We start from the raw sequence: 24,045 nt of genomic DNA on the forward strand, positions 1-24,045 counted from the left end.
CTTTCCATAACCAAGAATGCTTACTGATCCGAAAAACTTTTTTTTACAGAAAATATTGATGAGTTGACAGAACTATCTGATGGCGAACTTCTTCATGTTACGCACCCGTCAAACAATTTGGTGTAAAATGAAAACCAGACACGGTATTTATACAATTCTTTCTGATCCTACCTCCTGAGAATTATGGCTACCACTGACATGGTTACAGTTTTTAGGTAGGAGATCACTAAATTACACTTAGGGAGACATTTCTAAAGAAATTAATTTGATATATTTTAAAACAATTTTTTTTTTTTTTTTTTAATTTAGTCGTTGCCAATTAGTTTTTCTTATTATTTTCTCCCCAATTTGAAATGCCCAATTATTTTTAGGCTCAGCTCACCGCTACCACCCCTGCGCCGACTCGGGAGGGGCGAAGATGAACACACGCTGTCCTCCAAAGCATGTGCCGTCAGCCGCCCGCTTCTTTACACATTGCAGACTCACTCAGAGCTGCAGCGTCGGAGGACAACGCAGCTTTGGGCAGCTTACAGGCAAGCCCGCAGGCGCCCGGCCAGACTACTGGGGTTCGCTGGTGCGCGGTGAGCCGAGGACACCCTGGCCGACCTAACCCTCCCTCCCCCCGGGCGACGCTCGGCCAATTGAGCGCCGCCCCCTGGAAGCTCCCGTCCATGGTCGGCTGTGGAATAGCCTGGACTCGAACTCGCGACATCCAGACTATAGAGCGCATCCTGCACTCTAGCGAGTGCTTTTACTGGATGCGCCACTCGGGAGCAGTTAAAACTTATTTGTTACATTCAAACTAGGTAATCATAGGGCATATTTCATCATAGTGAAAACGTTATAATCTTGATAATCTTCAGCGTCTCAGCTGTTTAGAAAGGTATAATACAGTATACTTTCGGTGGATATTTGTCCTGATACACAAGCCGAAAATCACGTTATGTCAATCAGACCTCCAACAGGTTGAATGTTTGCCAGAGCAAAAGGTTTAAAATGAACAGAAAACAGCACAATATTTGACCACTGGTACGTAACTGCTTTTGGGCTAAAACAACAACAGTGCCGTGTCAGCCAATGCAAAGGAGATACACAGGGCAGACTGGTGTTCACGCTGCTGCTATAGCTAGAATTTCAAACAGATAAAAATAGCAGACTGGTTTATAATCACAATAAAACCAATTATCTGCATTATCTTGGCATCAAACATCTGTAATTTACCGCTATAAAAACCTTCATGGCACAGGGCATGAAAACATTTGCCAATTCTTTTGTTTAACAATTACTGAAATATTAAAATAAACAAAACTAGAACTGGTGAATCTGTTGGTAAGCTTTCACTTTTATTCTGATGACACCAAATTTGCTCACATTTCCCTTCTCATATTTTTTCTTAAAATAGTAATGTTTTCACAGTCCTTCTGCAAAGTCACAAGCTTGGCCTGGGTGGAGTTAGAAGTGCTAACCAAGGCTTTCAAACAGCTACATTATCAGTGGTGAGATTTTTTGGTTTGTCCTTTATGTGAATTTCACATACGACACTGTAGATGTATAAACTCTGAACCTCATTAGGTCCTGTGCTGTACGTCACATACTCTTGCCTGCAGCGTGACTATTGAAGTCAGGCTGCCCAATCGTACAGGAAGTAGCAGTTTAATCATTTAATCTATACCATTGTATCAAGAAAAACAGACTGGTGATAATGCTGTGAACGCTAACAAGCATTGATATATGTGGCTTTGAATAACTTTCATAATCGGTGCTCCCGACTGAATATTTTTCTTACTGGGGGCTCCTTTTGGAATCTATCCTGCATTCATTCAAATCCAAAGACAGTATGACCAGGCGAACCTCACTGCTCCAAATTCAAGCGTGTTGCTAAGCAGATGTGGCACTTGATCTAAGGAATTCTCAGAATTCACTTGCTTAATTCAGATTTAAACATACTTTCTTATATAAATAGAATACTCCATGAACCTTCATAGAGTCCTGTGGTATTTCACTCATAGGACACCCTTTAGGGGATGTGGGTTATTCGGCTATCCTCATTCGTGGAACAACTACTCTATGAAAAGTTCATGGTGTATCCTCAACATACACCCCCTGCCACGTCCATCATAAAAAATTAGCGCTGCACTTTCATGAAAAACCACAATGACCTACATCAACAGTTTGTACATGTACAAATGAAAGGAAAGTGACACATGCATGCACAACATACAGCAGGACTAACAGTCAGGCTTTTCCATATATCACCAGGGTTCTGATGCTCTCATCTGCTAATAAATGTCTGAACCAAGTTTTATCATGATTGGATGAGCAGTTCTTTAGATAAAAAGCCCTGGTAAGAAAATGTTCATACTTCACAGATCACAAACACCCTTACAAAGACAAACCTGCTAGACAAGGCTAAAATATCTGGAGCAGGGTTTAATTTATTTTATTTTTAAAAAATGAGAACTGCCTGTATGATAAATAACTTCTGTCTCTGCCGGGAGCAGTGCTATCAACAGTACTGATGCCCCTAACTCCATGGAGGAGGACACCTGGGATCTCGCAGACAAGAGAAGAGACAATCAGCGTTGATCAAGCCTAGGTACTGTCACTGAAGAATACAGATCCTCTCAGGAACTATAGGGGAGCCAGTGGAAAGGCTTGTGGGGGGGGAAATCACCATCATTCATCCCCAGACAGCAGCAGGTAATGCAGTCATCATTATTCGGCCACTGTGAGCCAACTATGGGCAGGGTTGGAAGTTCTTTCATGGCCTTTGACATACATGTTTGCCTGGGAGGTGACAAATATAGGGTAACCAGAACTACACAGGTCAAACAAATGTTCATTCACAACAGAAACACCTCATTGCTAATTCGGTTGTTGTGTGTGTGTGTACGAGTCACGGCACACCCAGTTTGCATACAGGCCCACTCAAATCGGCGCCTATGTGAATGCCAAGTTTAAGTACATTTTTTAAATGCCGCAGGCTTTAGCCAATCAAAGCAAAGTAGTCATTGTGATGCGATATTTGGGTGGGATCATCCTCTCACACAACGAATCATGTAAAAGCCGCGTTTGATTGACAGCTTGCAAGGCGCGGATCTGTTAAGTCATAGAGATTTCCATATTACAACTTTATTTTAAAAGTGAAGTTTTTTTAAGTAAGTGAGTAGTAGTGCGACGGTCAACATGGCAAAACAAATATGCACACGCTTTAAGAGTTTAGTTTATAAATTGCTGTTTCTCCTGTCATTTGAAAGAGAGAGTATGACTATAATTGCAAGCCCCGACGTTTTATCCTGCAAGGTGGAGCAGAGATGAGAGGATACTAACTAGTAATTGATTGACTTTCATTGTATTTAATAATTGCTTAAAATGTAATATTACTGTGTTATCGATGGTTTGGTGACACTGCTTGTTTGACTTTAAAGTGCATTCACTGCAAATATATGCAAGTACATTTATTTTATGTCTATTTCAAAGATTTTAAATGAATTTACATGGGAGATACCTAATGTATACAGAGATGTAATTGATTTAAATCAGAGGTCACACTTACGCGTCATTCTGCGTTATATACGCAGGACATTTTTATAAAAACACAAAAATATAATAGCAGTGCGTTTCTAAAACGCAGATGTAAAAAACCACGAATCCCGTTTTCATCTATATCCAGTAACATTGTTTATATTACCAATTTGTTTTATGCAAATCAACATGTACAAATTGTTGCACTGCTCCCTGCATCTGATTTTGTTGGATCAAAATTTAGAAAATCTGATCCCGCTGATGCAAATAGTACCACACAAAGAAACTTTGGTTCTTGGTAAAAATGAAAGCGACAGTACAGAGGCAAATGAGAAAGCAACTGTGCTACGCGCCGACTCAACGCTTCAACTAAAACTAAAAACTAAGAAGCTTCTAGTGTAAATGTCATTATCATGTATTGCAAAACATGCATTTGGGGGGGGAAAAAAAAGTGGCTGTAAAACTTCTCAGAATAGTGCATTAAAATGACCCGCAGAGCAGGCAGACCTCCGGGAAGCTGTCACACTGGCACCTGCATAGAAGCGTATGTAAAAGTCTGTTGAGGAAGACTTAAAACAGTCAAGACATTAAAATGGTTATGTTGCGCACTACTTACGCCATGGCGAAAGACGAAATCCCAGACTGTAAATGTCCAATGATGATGAAGCTGCAAAAAGCAAATTAATGTTCTGCTCTTCAAATGGGTACTTATTATACACCCCACGACAGCATTGAAAAAATATAGGCCGCAATTGCAGAAATTGTTACAGAGCAAATCGTACAAGAAGTGAATGATGGCTCATACATTGGGGTAATTATTGACAAGAAGCTTATTATTTTTGTGCGCTTTGAAGGATCCAAAAATTCTCTAGCCAATGTTCCACATGTAGTGGCTGTAAACTGTAAATACTGTAGTTCTGATATTGACTGCTATACCTGCAGAGACATTGATACATCATGTTCTACAACACTGATTTTTACAGAAGCATCAGCTTGGCAAAAAAAAAACACACAACAAAAAACTTCAGCTTGGCGTGCACCTGCTATGTGAGCTACATCCTTCACATGCGCAGTGGATCATGTGGATGTTCGTCCAGTCCTCATGTGCGAGTTGAAAGGTCACAGCACACAGGCAGACACCTCTACAGTGTCCAAGAAACGGGGATCAGAAAGATCAGAAAAAAAAGACTAGAAACAGATTATCTACAGTTTGCAGGAAATAAAATAGGTCAACAGCAGTCTGAAGGATTTTTTTTAGCATTGTTGAGTTTTGGAGAAAGTGAGTATTTCAACAGACTACTGTGGTACACTACACTGTTTGAAAAAAAAAGTTTCAAGAAATAAAATATAAGTATTAATTAATAAGGTGCAAGCCCACTTTTTCTTTAAAAAATAAATTAGCAAGCGCTGTATGTACTGTATATGAAGATCACAACTGGGAGTTTACAGTAACAAATGACCTGTGTTTAGAATTTCAACAGCCGATTAGCAAGTAGAAAACAAATGTTAAAACATTTTTTTAATTTGTTAAAAAAAGTCAGTCGTCATTGTTGTGCGTGTATGTATGCGTGTCAAATGGGAAGGTACTTCACATTCAACAGTGAAGACGTACAGTAAAGAAAGACTGAGCTTTACAGACGGACACCACTCGAAACAGCGACTAACCAAACGTATATATCTAAATACTGATAACATATTCTCAAGTGATTCATCAGTTTCTCTCTTTTTTTTTGTTTGTTTTTTTAAAACAATCCTGGCTGTCCATTCCATTGCTGCTGTGCTTATTCTTTTTAGTTTTAAAAGAGGTCTCGAACTCACTCTACCCACAAACGTTAATTACACTCTTAAAATGAAGTAAAACTAAACTTTATATAGGTTTTAATGATATCTTGAAGAAACTCATTTCATAATAAAAATACTTTTCTAAAGTATCTTTTGAAATATGTGGGCAATCTCAAATTTAATTTTCCAACGTTTGTTCTTCATTCAAAACATTTTCCATTATATTTTATTTTGATCCATTGTTGGTGTGAATTAGTTGCAGGTTTGGCATCAGATTTAAAAACAAACAAACAAAAAAAAACATGTTTTAGCAAACAGATATCTTCATTTAAAAACATGGTACCTGGTACACTAGGTTAAAGAAATCTCAAGCTATTTCACCTGGAGAATGTAATTGTCCTCAACCCTTCACTGGCTTCTTTCTGTCAATAACTAACTTTACCCTATTAGCAATTTATTAAGATATTTGGGGATTTTACCAAAGATAGCCTTATAAACAATTATGTACCAGTGTTCCCATCTTTGTGAAGAAGTCAGACTGCATACACCACAATGATAAACAGAATAATCCAGTTTGATTATAAATCTTAATACAGAATGGTACAAAGGATCCAGTTTTATTAAGACTGTGCCAGTAGATACTCTATAAATAACGTCACCATAGTCAGTCAGTGGCAAAAATGTACTCAAGATCAGTTGTTTTCTTGTTTGTTCAGAAAAACAGCATTTGAGGCTATAAAAATAACCCAATTTAGTTTTTTTTTGACAGCATATCGATGTAAAAGTCTGTCAAACCATACTCCAAAATATGCAGAATTATTTACTGGTTCAATGCAGAAAATTCCATTGTTTTCAAATTAAAGTTTGACAGAGATTTATTTTTTGTTAAAAAAAAAAAAAAAAAAACATTGATTTTGTTTTTTCAGAGTTGAAGTTTCAAATCCAACACATTTTGCTGAATGATATTGAAAGCATCCTGCAAGTTTTTATTAGCCTTGTCAAGCGAACAGCCATTAGAATACAATACAGTATCATCTGCATAAAGATGCCATTTAGAATTTTCAATGCTAATGCCCAAAATGTAAACAAGGCCGGACTGAGTACAGATCACCGAGGAACTTTTTAAAATTCAATACTCCCTGAAATAAACCCATCTACACTTACTTTGGGTTTGATTTATACAATAATTATTAAACCATCCAGCCACCTTCTGACCTATACCACTATCCACAATCTGAGTCAGGAGCTCATGATCCACTGTGTGTTCTTTGACCTTTCTAAGGCCTTTGACAGATTCACACACTTGATTTTTATCCAAGGCCAAAGTAATATCATACATAACTTTTAGGATTGCTGTCACTGTACCATGATAAGACCTAAAACCAAACTGCACTTCATTAAGAATGTTATTAGAATTAAAATAGTGCTTTAACTATACATTAACTAGTGACTCAAGGACCAGAACAGACAAATTAGAAAGAAGTCTACAGTTATTCAAATTAGAATCATCTCCATCTTTTTGTAAAAAAATGAGATTTCCATATGAGGTATTTTATTTGTCAAAATTGCTGCATTAAATATAAAATATAAAATGTGCAGATGTATTAATCTCTAGCCCTTTAAGAGCCTTTAGAACTTCTTGTACTCTATAACTCAAATTACATTTGAGTGTTAACACAAAATGAATCTTACGAGATTGAATTATTGCATGATAAAGGACTAGACTTGTTTAAAAACGCAAATCCTGCCTTTGCAAAATGTTGATTAAACAAACTAAATATTTGCTTTGGTAAAGCTGAAAATTTGCCATTTCCATTTAGCATTTTTATAGTTTTCCAAAACTTAGCAGTATTGTTGTGTCTGATCTCCTTCCTTCATGTGTAACTCTTTCATTTTTTGTCCTGTGAATATGATGCATCTCAGCAGCGCCTCTTATGCATGAACAGTTCTACAACTAATAAACCCACCAAATAAACACGCCACAAATTACCAAGTAAAGCAGGAACAGACATACATGTTTGCTGTAACACGTGCTTCTTTAGAAACAGCACATTTGAGGCCAATGTAAGAACAAAATAGGTAAGATTTATGGAATTATTTTGTAAAATAACATTTTTATAAGGCATACTGCATTATTTCCTGTACTTTGCACTGGATGCATTTACTGCAAGCAGCTTCCTTCCCTAATATATTGAGAGGAACCTGATTGTACAAAAAGCTAGCACACTCCCTCTAAAGCTGTAAACACAGCAGCAGTACCTTGGAGAGAAGGAGTTTGACACAGGTGACATGGCCCTCATAGGTGGCTGAGAGGAGGGGAGTAATGCCATGCTTGTCGGGAGCCTGCGGAGAGTAAACAAGAGAGAAGATTATTAGTTGTAGAACTGTTCATGCACGAGAGGCACTGCTGAGATATCATATACATTCACAGGCCTGCTCTGCAGAGACAGTGTGACAAACAAACAGTGGTTTAAAGAAAAGAAAGGAGGATGACACATAAAGGAAGACCAGACACACTGAAAAATGTGGGTTTCCCAAAAAGAATAAAACAAGTTAAACTTACTGCAGCTCAATTTGAAAGTAAAATATAGATGTTGACCTTTGTTTATAGTAATACCTACAGTGATCACTTAAATAAGGCTGAACACAATTGCACAGTCCCATGGCTGACTTTACCTATGACTGACTACAGCGTTATAAAGAAGCAGCACTGAATACAGTTTAAGGTTATTTATAATTAGGTTTTACTCAGTCTCTATTGACATGCTTCTTGCTGTGGGTTATCCGAGTGATTATTAGCAATACTGTGCCAGCCATAACTTAATTTGGCAATATTAGGTTGTTTCTTAAATATTATTATTATTATTAATAATAATTACTACTACAATAATAAGATGGATGCTAATCTTTTACAATTTTTGAAAATCACTGTGGTTTAGTTATTGTGCACATTTTATCAAGGCAGAGTGAAGATTCATTTATTTACTTCTGACAACTTGTTAAGCTCATATTGCATACACAGCAGTACATCATGTTATAACTAAGACCATGTGTAAATCGTGATTTCACAGACTGTGCGGAAACTGTGAAATTAGCCCAATACTGTACAGCTCTGCTGTGTGCCTGCGTGTACTATTCGTAATGCACATAGTGCTGTGCAGTGATTATGTCATGTGACTATATGCAATCTAGATGGGAAATTAAAGGCTAAAAATGTGTCTGCAGCAGATCACATACAGCAGTACCCAGCAGGAGTTTTACACAGCGATGGAGGGAAGCTCTTCTGTATGTCCTGCAATGTTACTGTAGATCACTACTGAAAATCGTCTGTTGACAGGCATTTAGATTCAAGTATTCACCAAAAGAGAAAGGCAGAAATCCAGAAGTACCGCGACCGCTTTACTTGCAAAGAAACAAGAAACGGTGACTTCCATGTTCCAAAAGTCCACTGAAAACTGTGAAGCGTTTGTTTGCGCAAAAAATAATCTGTACACAATTTATAAAATATTTCTGTGCACATTCCACGAAATACGACACTTTACCGGTGACACTGCCATGAATTAAAAAAATAATAATCTGCGATTTTCACAGGGCCTTAGTTCCCTTCAATTAAACTACTTTCCTGTTCTAATTTAGTTCTGCCTTTTTCAAATCTGATCCAGTACTGAATGAACCTGTCAATTATTATTATTATTATTATTATTATTTATTTCTTAGCAGACGCCCTTATCCAGGGCGACTTACAATTGTTACAAGATATCACATTATTTTTTACATACAATTACCCATTTATACAGTTGGGTTTTTACTGGAGCAATCCAGGTAAAGTACCTTGCTCAAGGGTACAGCAGCAGTGTCCTCCACCAGGGATTGAACCCACGACCCTCCTGTCAAGAGTCCAGAGCCCTAACCACTACTCCACACTGCTGCCAATTACAATTGTGAATACATTAGGGCTGTATCCGAAGGTTCGAAGGTTTGTTCGCTAGCCAGGGGTTTGAAGATTGTTTTAAACCTTCGAAGGTTCGTCAGACGGGTTCACGTTTTTTTTTTCTTCTTCTACCTGTTAACAGAAACTGTTTGACAATGTGTGAATACTATAAAATCACACATTAAATGTCACTCACACACAAGATCTTTTGATTTGTATAATAATTTCAATTTATAAAAGCCCCTCCAGCTCGTGTTAACCAGAAGCACATTTCTTCATTCACCATCTCGACAGCAAAGCACTGTATAGCATAAGCTGTATTGATTGAAAGAAATTTCTCAAACCCCTTGCTGTTTGGGATTTTCTTCTTGAATGCCCAGATGACCAAAAAAAAAAGTTGAATGCAAACTGTGCAAGAGACTCGTAACACGGAGGCATAAACAATCTCTGGGGTCACTTGACAAGCGTAAGTTCATATTATTATTAGTATTAATATTTTTAGTAGTAGTAAAATGTGACATTAAGCTGATTGGAATGGTGACTGTTAAATAAACCATTGTCTGCTGCAGTTGGTGCTGGTGCAGTGCAAGCTTACTGTATAGATCACAAGCAGGCTCAAATTCCGTGTAAATAAACAACATGGATTTTTATTTAAATTTAAAAACATGATTACTTTTCTATAAAACATATTTTTAAATACATGTAAATGTTTTATTCCATTTATATGTATTATCTGTAAAATAATAGGATTTTCAATAAAATATAAACAAGTAGCTATGGTCTCCCGAGTGGCGCATCCGGCAAAGACACTCCATGTGGACTGCAGGATGCGCCCTATAGCCTGGAGGTCGCCGGTTCGAGTCTAGGCTATTCTACTGCCGACCGTGGACGGAAGTTCTCAGGGGGCGGAGCACAATCGGCCGAGCCCTACCCGGATGAGGAGGGTCTAGGTCAGCCAGGGTGTCCTCGGCTCACCGCACACCAGCGACCCCTGTAGACTGGCCGGGCGCCCACGGGCCTGCCTGTAAGCTGCCCAGAGCTGCGTGGTCCTCCGACGCTGTAGCTCTAAGGTGGCTACATAGAGTGCCTGCAGAGTGAAAAGAAGCGGACGCCTGGCGACACACATTTCAGAGGACGCGTGTGTACGTCTTCGTCTCTCCTGAGTCAGTGTGGGGGTGGCAGCGATAAGCCGGGTTGAAATTAAAAGAAAAAAAAAAAAAAAGAACTGGACTTTCCAAATTAGGGAGAAAATGAGAACAAACAATTGGCAAATTCCAAAAAAAATTAAATTAAATTAAAAATTGAGTGACAGCACTAATTTCAATATATACTTTGGTGTGTACGTTATTTTTTTGTTTTGGTTTTTTTTACTTTTTTTTTTTTTTTTACTGTAGTTGTCTTTGCGATGTTAAAACGTTATTTGCTTAATTAGGGGTTATTTGCGTGGAAAATACTAACCAGGTCTGTCAGTATACATCAGAATGTAATATAAAGAGTGTGTGTGTATGCAGATATGGTTTAAACGTTTAATCCCAGACACCTGCATAAAATTTAAACATTAATTAATCTGGCTCTCAGAAAATGGGAAGCAATTTACAAAAAATGGATAACATTTTGTGGTGGCACAGAGATGGCTAAATCAAATTTTCTAGGCAGGGATGCCAAAATATTTACTAAGTTTGAGGTCTGAATGGAGCAATGAAAATGTATCTGCAAAAGATATATGAAAGACATTATAATCACGAAGGATTATGAAAACTTTTCTCCCTGCTCACAGTAGTGCTTCTGTACTCACATTGATATCTGCTCCTTTGGAAAGGAGGAACTCCACCATCTCAGTCTGTCCACAGTCTGCAGCGTAATGAAGTGGCTTCCTTCCCCCTTCCAGAGTCCTGTTCACATCTTCACCCTGCAAAAGCACACAAGCACATGGCTTCAGGTTAGTGCACCCATGATCCTGGCAATCCTGGGTATCAACTACACCCGCGCTTCTCAATGACCGATGTGCGAGAACCTCTGTGCCCGTCCCTGAGATATCATTAGGGGAGATCAAAAAAGGGTTTTGATAAGTATGTGTATTATAATTTATTTCTTAGCAGACGCCCTTATGCAGGGCGACTTACAAGATATCACATTATTTTTACATACAATTACCCATTTATACAGTTGGGTTTTTACTGGAGCAATCTAGGTAAAGTACCTTGCTCAAGGGTACAGCAGCAGTGTCCCCACCAGGGATTGAACCCATGACCCTCCGGTCAAGAGTCCAGAGCCCTAACCACTACTCCACACTGCTGCCAATTGTATTTTCTGAAAAAATGACACTGACATCACCAAAAACCCGTGAAGTTATTACAGTCTTATAAATGAATATACACAAAATGCCAAAATTCAAGCCAAGTCTGAAAATAAAAACACAAATAGTCAGTTGCAGAAGCAGCCTATTTTTAAATGTGATCCACAAACAGTGAGTTTATGAAGTTTCTAATAAAGCTTTTTAGGCACGTGCACAGTTCAGTTTAACCTCAGTCACATCTGCTTAGTTCAAACACAAACAGCATTCTCTCCAATTACAATCTTGGCAAAAATCGACACTGGGATTTAACTATGAGCAGAAGAATAATTGTACACACCGTTACATTACTTATTTTGAGTCTCTTAGCACTGCTAATGAAATGGCTTTTACCAGTAAAGCATTTGGCAGAAGAGAAATGAGCTCCATGGAGATTTAATATTTGGCCCATTTTGAGGAGTCACATGGATGGTTGGGGATTGTATTCTGACTTTTTAAAATTTGTTCCAACCTCGAAAAGACTGCAGTTTTGAATTGATTAGTCGTTTTGAAATCAAAAAGACAACCCCTGGAGGAAAAGTCAAACAAATAAGTCTCACTGAAGACTATTGGATACACTTATCAGACCTTATTTTACCTTTTGTTCAGAATCTTAAGCTGGGCACCCCAACAGTAAATCAGAAAAAAACACATGAACAATCATTCACAGAATCTGGTTCATAGAACAAAAAATGTTCAATATGCCACTATTAGACAAACTCGGATTCTCTGCAGTCATTCCTGTTTGTCAGAATGGCCTTGTTGAAACTATTGTTACTAAACAGGATTACAGTAGAGGTAGCCGTACATACATCTGTAGATATGAACTGCTTATTCAATGGTGATAATATCAAAATCTTTAACAGTCACACTTACATTTTAACATCTAGAGAACCTCTTCTTACATTATCACTATTCATTATTTATTTACTGCGAGTATTAGAATCTGGACATAGCCTAGACGGTGGGGTTCTGTCTGTCTGCATGTAAAAGTTTTCATATAATGATAAGCACTACAATTGTGATGGAACTTGGTTAGTGCATTCTGTAGCACAGTGGTTTTCAACCAGTGGTATGCGTACCAGTACTGGTACATACTGGCAGTTGTTCTTTATGACAATGATTCCTCAACCACTATACTCCCTCAATCGCTCCATCGTAATGTATCAATCTGTTTGTACCACTGACTCAGAGAAATTTGAAATTATGACCAGAGGTATTTGTTGTGAACTTTTGAAGTTACTGATGGGGAACCAAAGCCGCCACTCTGTGTTGTTGTGTGGTGAACTCTTGTCAAATAATTAGACGATGGTGGTCCCTGCTGGAAACACTGGTACGAGATGAGAAGGTTGAAAACCACTGCTGTAGAAAGTTACTGAGTGTATCAGAGTCTGGGGGGTATGTCTACACTGTATGTATGTCAAAGCTACATTTTATACAATACAAGCCATTGTGATTTACTTTCATTTTTCTGACAGCTCTTGTAATTACAGCCCTTGGCAAAGCGGTATATGCAGTGTTTATTTTTTTTTTACTTTTTTTGTCCCATCCTTTTCTATGCTGCAGTATGTAGTTTGTTGCTGCCTGTCTCCAGCTATTTACTGGATTGTTCAGGTCAGCAATTATAATCCTGGCTTAAACTTTATATTTAGTTTGTTGCGTTTTCTTTTTACCAGGCGAAAAGGTATTGTGACTAGGGATGGGCACGTGTATCATTTATTCAAATAATCAATTTGAAAATGGTTCATTCTTTATTAAATTACTAATCGTACAATCCATCTTGTATCGCAACAAATATAAATGGTAGAATAGACACATTAACCATGGTAAGCCTGCCGCTGCAGCCCAACGTATAAATACATAATTTAAAAATCATTATTTCTTTTTTATAGCTAAAAAAAAAAATAGCAGTTCTTAGAAGTGCAGGGTAATACCAATACAGTAGCTATGGGTAACAGAGGTGTTTGGAATGCACCATTGCACATAGTAAAACGTTATTAAATTGTTTCTTTTAATTAATACAAGAGACTACAAAAGTGTTATTTTATTTTTAAAAAATGATAGCAAGACTCAGAGCCATGCACAAGCAGCAGCAGTACCAGTAAATCACAACAAACCATTACAGCTTGCTCCACCAAATGCAATGATTGCTAAAGATACATGATCTATCAGCACTGTTGAAGGACAGGGTTAAATAAAAAATACCACTATAATAAAAACAAAAACAGGTTTTGTAGTTTTGACTTTTAGTTAAATGACATTCAATGATTGAACGTCTACTATGTACTATATTATAAGGTTTCATGTAGCACAACGTATACCAGGACTGGGAGGTATTTAAAAAACAAAAAAGAGAATTCTCCAAGGCGACTTACAGGTGTTACAGGGCAGTATGTACCGTACTTAATAGAATATATTAGTATTAGGAGGTTCCAGGTTCAATCCCAGCAACTGACCCTCTGTGTGACCTTGTGCTCCGTCCTTTGGATGAGATGTAAAACTGATGCATAATTCACCCAAATCTTTAAGTCACTTTGGATAAAAGCGTCTACTAAATAATAATAATACTTCATGTAAACATTCATTTATATTTCATAGTTGTCCAATGAAGACATCATTTATTGATTTATTATAATCTGTACGTTATGTTGCCTTTAATTGCTGTTTGCAAATTATGCAGAAGTTGGGCTTTGTGCATGCTGTACTTGTATGCCACTTCCTGTTAACAAAAAGAGCTACTTTTTATGGCTGGGGCAATGCCTAATTTTTCACTATCAATATAGCATTCTCCAAAAAGGCAGATGCATCGATTCATCGACATTATGAAAGGGTAAAAAGAAACGCAGTAATACATGTGGAGCTGTGGATTACTGTGTAACACTGCTAGTACCGCTTTAAAAAAGTACTATGCATATTAAATTGATTACATCCGTTTATGCATATAGTAATTAAGTATATATATATATATATATATATATATATATATATATATATATATATATATATATATATATATACCTTATTAGTGTTGATTTGTACTAGCAGGAGGTCAAAGCAAAATTAAAAAAAAAAGGTTGTTTAAATCCATAACCAGTCAGAGTAACAACCATCAAGAGAAAAAAAAATATTTAAAAAAGGTTATCACTGTCCACAGCAGTTTAGTAACAAGAGCTTTGTCCATGGCTCATATTTGAACTGTGTTAAGGAACATGACAGTCTCCACATTTTGTTTTAATTTAAGCGATGACTGGCACATGCTTACAATCTGCCCAACCTTACTGAATACTTGCTCACTAGGGACTGACGCTGCCGGGATGCTTAATACTTCTGACCAAAGATACAACTTTTGGAACGATCTTGGTTATTTTTCTTCATTTTTACTCGGGGTAGTTCAAATGAATAGCAAAAAAAAATAAAAAATAAATAACAATAGTGTGTTTCTAAAATGCAGATGTAAAAGACCACATTCCATCCCTATCCAATAATTTTGTTTATATTACGAAGTAGTTTTATGCAATGCAATGTTTAAAAATGGTTCCACTGCTCCCTGCATCCTCTTAAAAAAAAAATTAAAAAAAAAAACTGGAGGGGTCTCAGTATCCCATGTAGCACTGCACACATCCCTGGTATTAGAGCGACTCAGTAATCTGGATCAGAGCTTCTTACCTGTTGACAAGTAAAACACATGCTCAGAAATCATGATTTTAAGACCATGAGTGAGGCCTGCTGGGTTTTTATTGAGAACTATTCTGACATCTTTCCTGCTTTCGCAAAACTTACAGCAATTGCAATTACGATACCTGTATCTTGTGTAGCTTGTGTACAGCAGAATGGGATTTTAGCTGTCAGAACAGAGTGCAGACCAGCAAACACTCTCGTTTACGTGAGGTAGTGGTGCAACCGGCACCCTAATTTTGTATTCGATTATCGCATAGGCATTTATCAATGATAATCGATGCATTGGCGTTTTATTTTTCAAAATAAAAAACAAACATACTGTTTTAACAGAAGATACAAAAAATAAAAACACGGTTGTGCATAATAGTTAAACAACAAGACACAACTTACATTCAAATTACAACACTGTTTATAAAAAAAGAAATAAAGGACTTGAGTTTTTAACAACAGAAAAGACTATGCGTGCGTCCGCATCCCTTTAAAATTGTTATAATAATAAAAAATACAACATTTTAACAGTAGTCATTTCTAACTATGGTTATTCATTGCTGTTAACATTTTATGTCCAAAAGCAAAGAAACATTTGAATTAATCTCACAAATCCTCCTAATTTAACTATCGTACTAAATTTTGCTTATATAATATTGCCATATAATCCAAACACAACATGCTTTGAACGTATTACCTTATTTTTTAAATCAAGAAAACAATAGGCCTACTTCTAAATTTGGCTTGTCTGATGTGAATGTAGAAGCCTAAAGTGTGTATCCTAGCAACATGCTAATCTACCGTACTAGCACTAAAGGAAGCGCACTCACACACTCAAGGTTTTAATGCAAACCGGCAACAGGAGACTTCAAACTGGGTTCTAATTTGATGCATCGATTCACCAATATGTAATCGAAGCTCGAGAAATTTAAGGACAGATGATCAATAAATCGATGCATCGATTAATTGTTGCACCCCTAATGTGAGGATCATCTAAAACTTATGACAATTTCAATGGAAGCTCCTGAGATTTATTAAGACCTTGATTTGGAAAGAGCACCAGTCAAGGAAAATTTAAAGAACTTTTAAAACAGCAAAGCTGTAAATAGTTATGATGTTGACAGCTACCCGCAGAGACATTGGTACGTGTTCTACAACACTGATTTTTACGTTGAACGGGGGATTTTCAAAAGAAAGCATTTCATGGTAAGCTTGTCTTTGTCTATTTCTACTACCGTTATTTATACTGTGTTCTGTTTTGCATGTTAACCTTTGTTAATCTGAAATAGTTACACTGGAAAATAATAGAACTATATTGATGCAACATGTAAAAACGCAGATGTTATGGTTAAAACGCAGATTTTTAGATGGTATGCTTTTTACAAATGCACATTTTTAAAGGCTAGCGCGACCTCTGCATCTCATTAAATGGTCACGCAAATTAGTTTAATTAGTATTACTTTCTTTACTTTTCTTTCTTGCCGTCTTACTTTAGAAAATAACTGCCAAACACTGGAAAGCACTGTAGCTCGGTCGACACAGTATTTGTAATTGTAGCACAACGCTCTTAACTTGCTCTGTTACTTTGAAGACTCCTGCACAGATGCAATACCCTCAGTAAACACTCACAGGGGGTGGGGCAGGGGGGAGCAGGTGAGCTCAATCGCATGCAGATTCAGAGTCAGACCTGAGGGGAGCAGAGAAGCTCAGCACTTAATGCAAAAAATAACTGCAGATTCCAAATTTAATAAAAAAAATAAAAGCTTTCCTTTTCTAAACCCTTTACACAAAAACGATGCACATGCTTGACTATCAACAGCCAAAAAATACGATGCATCGCCTCAGCCTTACTACTTATTGAAGCATTGTCAAGTAGTACCACGGTTATTATTTTGTTATCTATTACGCACATTTTGACATTATGTATCATTATTTTTAGCCAGTAGCACATTGATGTAGCGTATAATAGTGTAATTGTTTAATAAATTATGTGCATTTGATTATTAAACTATATGGAAATCCCTAATTGACAGTTTTTATTTGATACATGCAGCGTGAGAAAAGCCACCTGATGGCTGCAACAAATGCAGATCTGCAACAATACGTGTATGTGATCTATTTGAGAAGCTGTGAAAAAATGATTGCCTTTATTATGGGTGATGCATTTTTATTTTCTACTAAATGTCAGAACCACAACAAAACCCCTCAGCTTGTCCTCTTATTTTTAGAGACGAGAAGATTGGCTTTAAAAATAGGAAGAGCAAAACGCCCCCTCTGCACAATGAGGCGCTCAAAGGAACTCTGCTGTGATGGGCTCTGCTTCCGCCTACTTGTGTCAGTCAGACTGCCAACCTCATCTCGAACCAATACACCACAGATGGGGAAGCTTTCTGTCATAAGAGTACCAAGACTGTTTGGTTCCCCTCCCTGAGGATCAACGAGTACAGCAGTAACAAGACAGTCATAACTGGAAAACATCTAGAGTGCACCCTATGTAATGTCAACTGCCAATATCCCTGCTGTTAACAGAGCGTAAGCAAATACATGGTAGCATTTTGCTACCATGCTCCTCATGCAAGTAGCAAGTATTTTGCAATGTACAATTTTGCTGTAACAGTGGTGTTTTTTTTTTACCATCCTGACTGACCACTGCATTGCTGCTATGCTTAATTTTTAGTTTTAAAAGAGGTCTCGAACTGACTCCACCCACAACCTTCCCTTCCTGCCCATCATGAACCATGACTGTGGTTAAACCCAACCCTTCTCACATGAATTATCAATTTATCAATCTGAGAAACACACACTCCCAAAAGCCCCAGACAGATCAGTAATTTAATTGTTTAAATCCTGTATGGAAGAAGGCCATTTCTAAACAGACTAATTTGTATTAAATCTGTATTAAGTCTGTGGGTTTATTAAGGAAGAGATGACTACTCATGTTCTAATAGTTAAGGTAAAAGTAGTGAAATAGGTTGACTGGTCGCCACTTTTATAAAAAAAAAAAAAAAGATACTACAGTGACAGCCCTAATGACTCATTCTAGATAAGACACACAACATAGCTGTGGACTATGAAACACTACAAAGAACTATAGTTTTATTTCTTGGTAAGCATTAATCAATTTCCCTGCAATTTTTTCAATTCTCTGTTGCTTGCCATTCAATCGAGGTTTGTGAACAGTTAATGTTATTTGAACTATAGAGTAACTCATGAAAAATACTGGACACACAGTAAAGCATGTTACATTACATTCTCCACTAAATTCAAATCGGATTTGTTCTTGGCTGGATCGCAGTTGCAGTGTCGTTAACAGTCCCACAGATTAAGTTTCAAACAGAGCATTATAGTTACACTTGAGGATGGTCGTAAAGTTATATATCTTTACAGAGATATTGCCGAAAGATTCAAGTGACTGCTTGAAGAAAAAACCATTCACATTTTCTAAATAGCCAAAGATGAATTAAACCAGATTTGTAACTTTAACATGTTACTTATTGATACAGCTCATTGTATATTGTAAAATGCATAACATTTCCTGGGCTAGCCAATATAAAAAAAAAAATCCTTTAAGATCTTTATATCAGTGGTAAGTAGATGTGTGTGTCTAACACATCTTTAAAAGGTCATCCTGTAACAGCAAGACTGGAGTTTATCTTACCACTCCACATTGTCGCAGACAGCTCTATAAAAGTATCCAAAAACCCAAAGCATGATCTCAAGACCAAAAAAGTAACTCACTTTAGCAAAACTATTTTGCCCCTTAGCCCCTTGAGGTACACAAGGAATTGAGAGGTTGTTCAAAACATTTTTTTTTTTAAATACACAAGTGAGTCAAGTATCACAAGGAAACTGACAACTTGGATCCAACCTGTCAGTACATTTTAAACCTAGTTTTGTGCAATTCATTTCTAAAGTAAGAAAGTTAGCATAATTTTTTGTGAGACACAATACCAAATTGAAAAAGGAAGTCTTATTTACGATTAAGTAAGTGCTTCTCATCATATAACCTTTATCTAAAAATGACAGATAGAACTTGTATAGGGCCCTATGAAATCTGTTTTATTATTTGGAATTTTCTGATTATCTTTTCCTGGATTTCAGATTTTTCAGTTTTAAAAATCTGTAACTTGTTAGTTAGTTTTTTTTTTTTTTATAACCATGAGTGTTTGATACATTGACAGCAATGTAGAAATGCATGAAAACATGACAAAAATAAAACCTTTCTAAACAGTTTTAATCACAGCGCTTTCAGAAAAAAGGGTACAAATTGGCACAATGTAATAGAAACAAACTAGGAACATTGTAAATTAAAAAAAAATCAAAATGTAGGTTTTTTAAGTAGTTTTTCTTTTCAACACAAGCTGAACTGTAACATTTCAAAATACATTTAATGTTTTCATTAATAATTAATGACAAACAATGTAAATAAAAGCCTAAATATTTTGATTTATTCTAATTTAATAAAAAGGCACTTAGTAATATCTCCCTGAGAACTTTGGAGAAAAAAATGCAGCCACTACACTACATTCTGCCTTTAAGTAAGATGACACTGGCTGCAAATCTATTGTCGTTTTTTTATACACAAATAAGCTTACTTGATTTTAAAAAACGTCATGAACGATACAAGCAACTTCTTACACTACTTGGTTTGATAAATGAGTAGTACACAAGAAAATATGGAAGCTGAACATTAATTTCAACAAAGAACAACAACGAAGAACAAACAATTCTAAAGATATACAGAAGCCTGTAAAATGTGACATACAGACGGACAGGCAGACAAATAGAGTGCCTCCATATACTCCCAGATTCTGATCCTCTTAATAATAATAACTTGTGAAAAAGAATGCCCTTTGGAAGTTTCATTAGAATGACAAGGGGTTCTCTAGATTCATGAAGAAGTGCGACATACAGAAGACAAACAGCCTTCCCCAATTAGTGGTTCTCTAGATAGGCCTGTATGTAAAAAGTGTGATACAGGCAGACAGCCAGACAGCCAGACAAACTCCAGGAAGTCTAACAAAAGGTTGTTAGCTAGTTTCCTCACGACTGAATAAGCAGTTCTCTGGATATACAGTATGCAGAATATAATGGCAAAGGGAAAGACAGACAGAGCCTCTCTAGATGATACATTCAGTAATTTTAGCTAAAGCCACTGCAAAACTAAAGCCCCTTTCACACACAAATGCCGTTACCGAGCAAACTCAGAGACGTTAAACAAATTATTTAAAATACCCATTCACACAGCATGAAATTGCTCAATCTATTCCGCTAGAATACCGTCATAACCCTTTCGCACAGCCCAAGGGATCCTGTGAGTACAACTTTCAAACCTGTCAGTCAACAAATCTTTTTCATGGCAACCGCAATATTTCATGCTTGTGCATACATGCTAACAGTCCCCATATGGTCGGGACAATCCTGATTATTACCTATATGGTAACAGTATCTTGGGAGACAGTCAGCATGGTTTTAGGAAAGGGAGATCGTGTCTAACTAACCTGCTTGACTTTTTTGAGGATGCAACATCGACAATGGATAACTGAAAAGCATATGAAAATGGTTTATTTAGATTTCCAGAAAGCTTTTAACAAAGTCCCGCATAAAAGATTAATTCTCAAACTGAACGCAGTAGGGATTCAAGGAAATGCATGCACATGGATTAGGGAGTGGTTAACATGTAGAAAACAGAAACTACTGATTAGAGGAGAAACCTCAAAATGGAGTGAGGTAACCAGTGGAGTACCACAGTGATCAATATTAGGTCTTCTGCTATTCCTAATCTACATTAATTACTTAGATTCTGGTACAGCAAGCACACATGGAAAATGACATTTAATAGACCTAGGAGTTTATGTTGACTCAGAAATGTCTTCTTCTAGACAATGTGGGGAAGTTATAAAAAATGCCAACAAGATGCTCGGATATATACTGAAAAGTGTTGAATTTAAATCAAGTAAATAATGTTAACTTTACACTGCATTAGTAAAACCTCATCTAGAACCTTGTGTTCAGTTCCGGTCACCGCGCTACAAAGAGGATATTGCTGCTCTAGAAAGAGTGTAAAGAAGAGCAACCAGAATTATTCAGGGTTTAAAAGGCATGTCATATGCAGACAGGCTTAAAGAATTGAATCTATTCAGTCTTGAACAAAGAAGACTAAGCGGCAATCTGATTCAAGCATGCAAAATTCTAAAAGGTATTGACAATGTCGACCCAGGGGACTTTTTCGACCTGAAAAAAGAAACAAGGACCAGGGGTCACAAAAGGGGATTAAATAAAAGGGCATTCAGAATAGAAAATAGGAGGCACTTTTTTTACACAGAGAATTGCGGGAGTCTGGAACCAACTCCCCAGTAATGTTGTTGAAGCTGACACCCTGGGATCCTTCAAGAAGCTGCTTGATGAGATTCTGGGATCAATAAGCTACTAACAACCAAACGAGCAAGATGGCCTGAATGCCCTCCTCTCGTTTGCAAACTTTCTTACGTTCTTATGATTTCCTAGCAAATGTCCCGCGTCCCGATGCTTAGGAAGAGAGTCCTAATATTTACCCATAGAAAAAAAAAAAATATTCTGCATAGTAGTGTTAGTGAAAACCACACGCTGTGCTCTTTATGCGGCTGACACATCTGCTGATCACTATCTAACACATACAAAGGTAAGAACGCTTCATTATGTCTATTTTTACTGTCATGATGGTCGTGTCGTGTTGGGATATGTCCATTACATGATGAATGTTTTTTGCGGATGACTCCTCCCATGTGTATGATGCGTTTGCCCCCCCCCCCCCCCAAAGTATGCTTGTGGTTACTAACTGTGGGTGGCTTTTATGCACAAATTCTTTGTCTACTTCTAAACTGACTCATCATACTTGTACTATGGTGGGAACAATGGTAAAATTATAACCAGAGATCTGTTAACACTATGTGGCCTATACAGTATCACAGAGATGGGAGAAGTACTACTACAACTGTACTTGGAAAATGTAATTAATTTAAGGAAGGCATTCCAAAATGCCTTCAAGAAAATAGAAAAATGTCTACATCTTCACAAGAACCAGAACACCTGTGCCTAGCCCTCCTCATGCCACACCGCAGTTCAGCATTCATTCGGACTATTCCAATTAATAAAGATGTGTTGTCATAATGTGAAATAAAAAAGTGTTCAGTCCACACTTATTTTCAGGAAAAAACGGGGGTCAGATTACCGCCCCAGATGTATGCCTGTGCATTACACACAGTAGGCTAGTCAGTAAACACACTACGGAAATTAATTCAGCAGGTTCATTATACTCTGGTCGTATCTATCCATCACAATACGCAATATAATTCTTTGTATTAATACAATGCGTTTCTGACAAACTTCAAAAGACAACACATGCGTCAGCGGTTTTTTAAAAATTATTATTATTGCTCAGCAGGTTGACAGTTGGGCCTTTTTCATAGCTACCTACCAGTATCAAAAGTCAGCCATTATCTCTGGGGAAACCTTTGACATTATATTATTGTAAAACCATCAACATGGTCTGCAAAACATATTTAAATTGTATTTTTTTTTTAAAGAAAATATTCTCACCATATCCCATCCTACCTACTCGGTTCTAAACACACACACAATGGACCTGACATTCTGAAATCAATGCCTGACCGGCACCACTTAGCAAAACGGTCTCGATGTGTTATATAACTTTTGTACTTCCACTGACAGTGACATTAACGTTGTGCATACATAATATTTGAGTTCCCCTACACACAGCAACGATTACATTAAAAACGCGACTGTCTGTATAACTACAGCCCTCGTTCCTTCTTTGTTTTGTTTATAGTTGATTGATTTTACATGTTATTAACAGGTACCTCCCACCTTCTCTTTTCCCATTTACCTTGGCTACAAAATCTTTCACCACATCAAGATCTCCATTTTTTAAGGACCACATCAGCTCCTTGTCGCCCATCTTTCCTGCTTGTGCAGCGGCTTGCTTCGGCTAGCACTGAGGCTGCGTTTTCAACTTTCAGATGATCCTGTCTGCGTCTCGACCCTGATGCGAGTTACGACTTTTTTTGCAACCACCCCGTCACCTGCTGCAAATAAAGCTCTGTAAATGTTTTGAATGTGTAAAATAAACTTTTACACAGTAAGCTATTCGGGATCCGCCTTTCTCCAGAATAAAAAACCCACTTCCGACCCCGCAGCTCCGGAAGTAATACACTTCCCGTTAGTATTTCAAACGAGGCGTCGGCTTGTGTTCAAACGTCATTGATTTACTGTGAAGCTTACAGCAATGTATGGGTCCTTTACCAAAATGGCGACTTTTATTATTATTATTATTATTATTATTATTATTATTATTATTATTATTATTGTTGTTGATTTCTTTTACATTGATAAATACCTCCTATTGTGCAGTTATAACAACATGACTATTCAAAATACATTATTTAGCATTTTATACCTGCAATAATTTGTAAAATAGCAAAATAAATAAATAAATAAATAATAATAATAAAAAATGTAGAAAAAACTATGCTGCCACAAGGGGTCAATTGCAACGAACATTCAGAGTGTGTCCAAGCTAGTACGGTGCTTTCTTGAGGATCATCCCCAGCTGCGCATTAAATTAGTTACAACTGCAACGCATGTTAGAGATGGGTTTAGTCCGCATCTGAGGATCAAGACTTTCTCCATAACTTTAGCATAGAGGGCGCTGACAAACCCACTCGTTACATTTATAAATATGTATGTGATTAAGCTTTTTATTAAGCAATTAATTAATGAATACACAGTAACATTTTAAACAATATATGGA

The 24,045-nt window shown here is 37.0% G+C and overlaps 1 protein-coding gene across 1 annotated transcript in view; it reads right to left on the reverse strand.

The window, feature by feature from the left end:
• Nucleotides 1–23,453, reverse strand: part of LOC117420056 (myotrophin-like) — a 31,382-nt gene extending 7,929 nt beyond the window's left edge. The window contains exons 1-3 of the mRNA XM_034033568.3: nucleotides 23,122–23,453; nucleotides 11,034–11,147; nucleotides 7,567–7,650 (exon numbers count right to left, since the gene is read on the reverse strand). Of these exons, the coding sequence (XP_033889459.1) occupies nucleotides 7,567–7,650; nucleotides 11,034–11,147; nucleotides 23,122–23,193 (270 nt within the window). The 5' untranslated portion in view covers nucleotides 23,194–23,453. The remainder of the gene's footprint in view (nucleotides 1–7,566; nucleotides 7,651–11,033; nucleotides 11,148–23,121) is intronic.
• Nucleotides 23,454–24,045: the final 592 nt, after the last annotated feature.

The sequence above is a fragment of the Acipenser ruthenus genome, chromosome 14 (assembly GCF_902713425.1).
Source record: "Acipenser ruthenus chromosome 14, fAciRut3.2 maternal haplotype, whole genome shotgun sequence".
In the NCBI taxonomy this organism is placed as follows: domain Eukaryota; kingdom Metazoa; phylum Chordata; class Actinopteri; order Acipenseriformes; family Acipenseridae; genus Acipenser; species Acipenser ruthenus.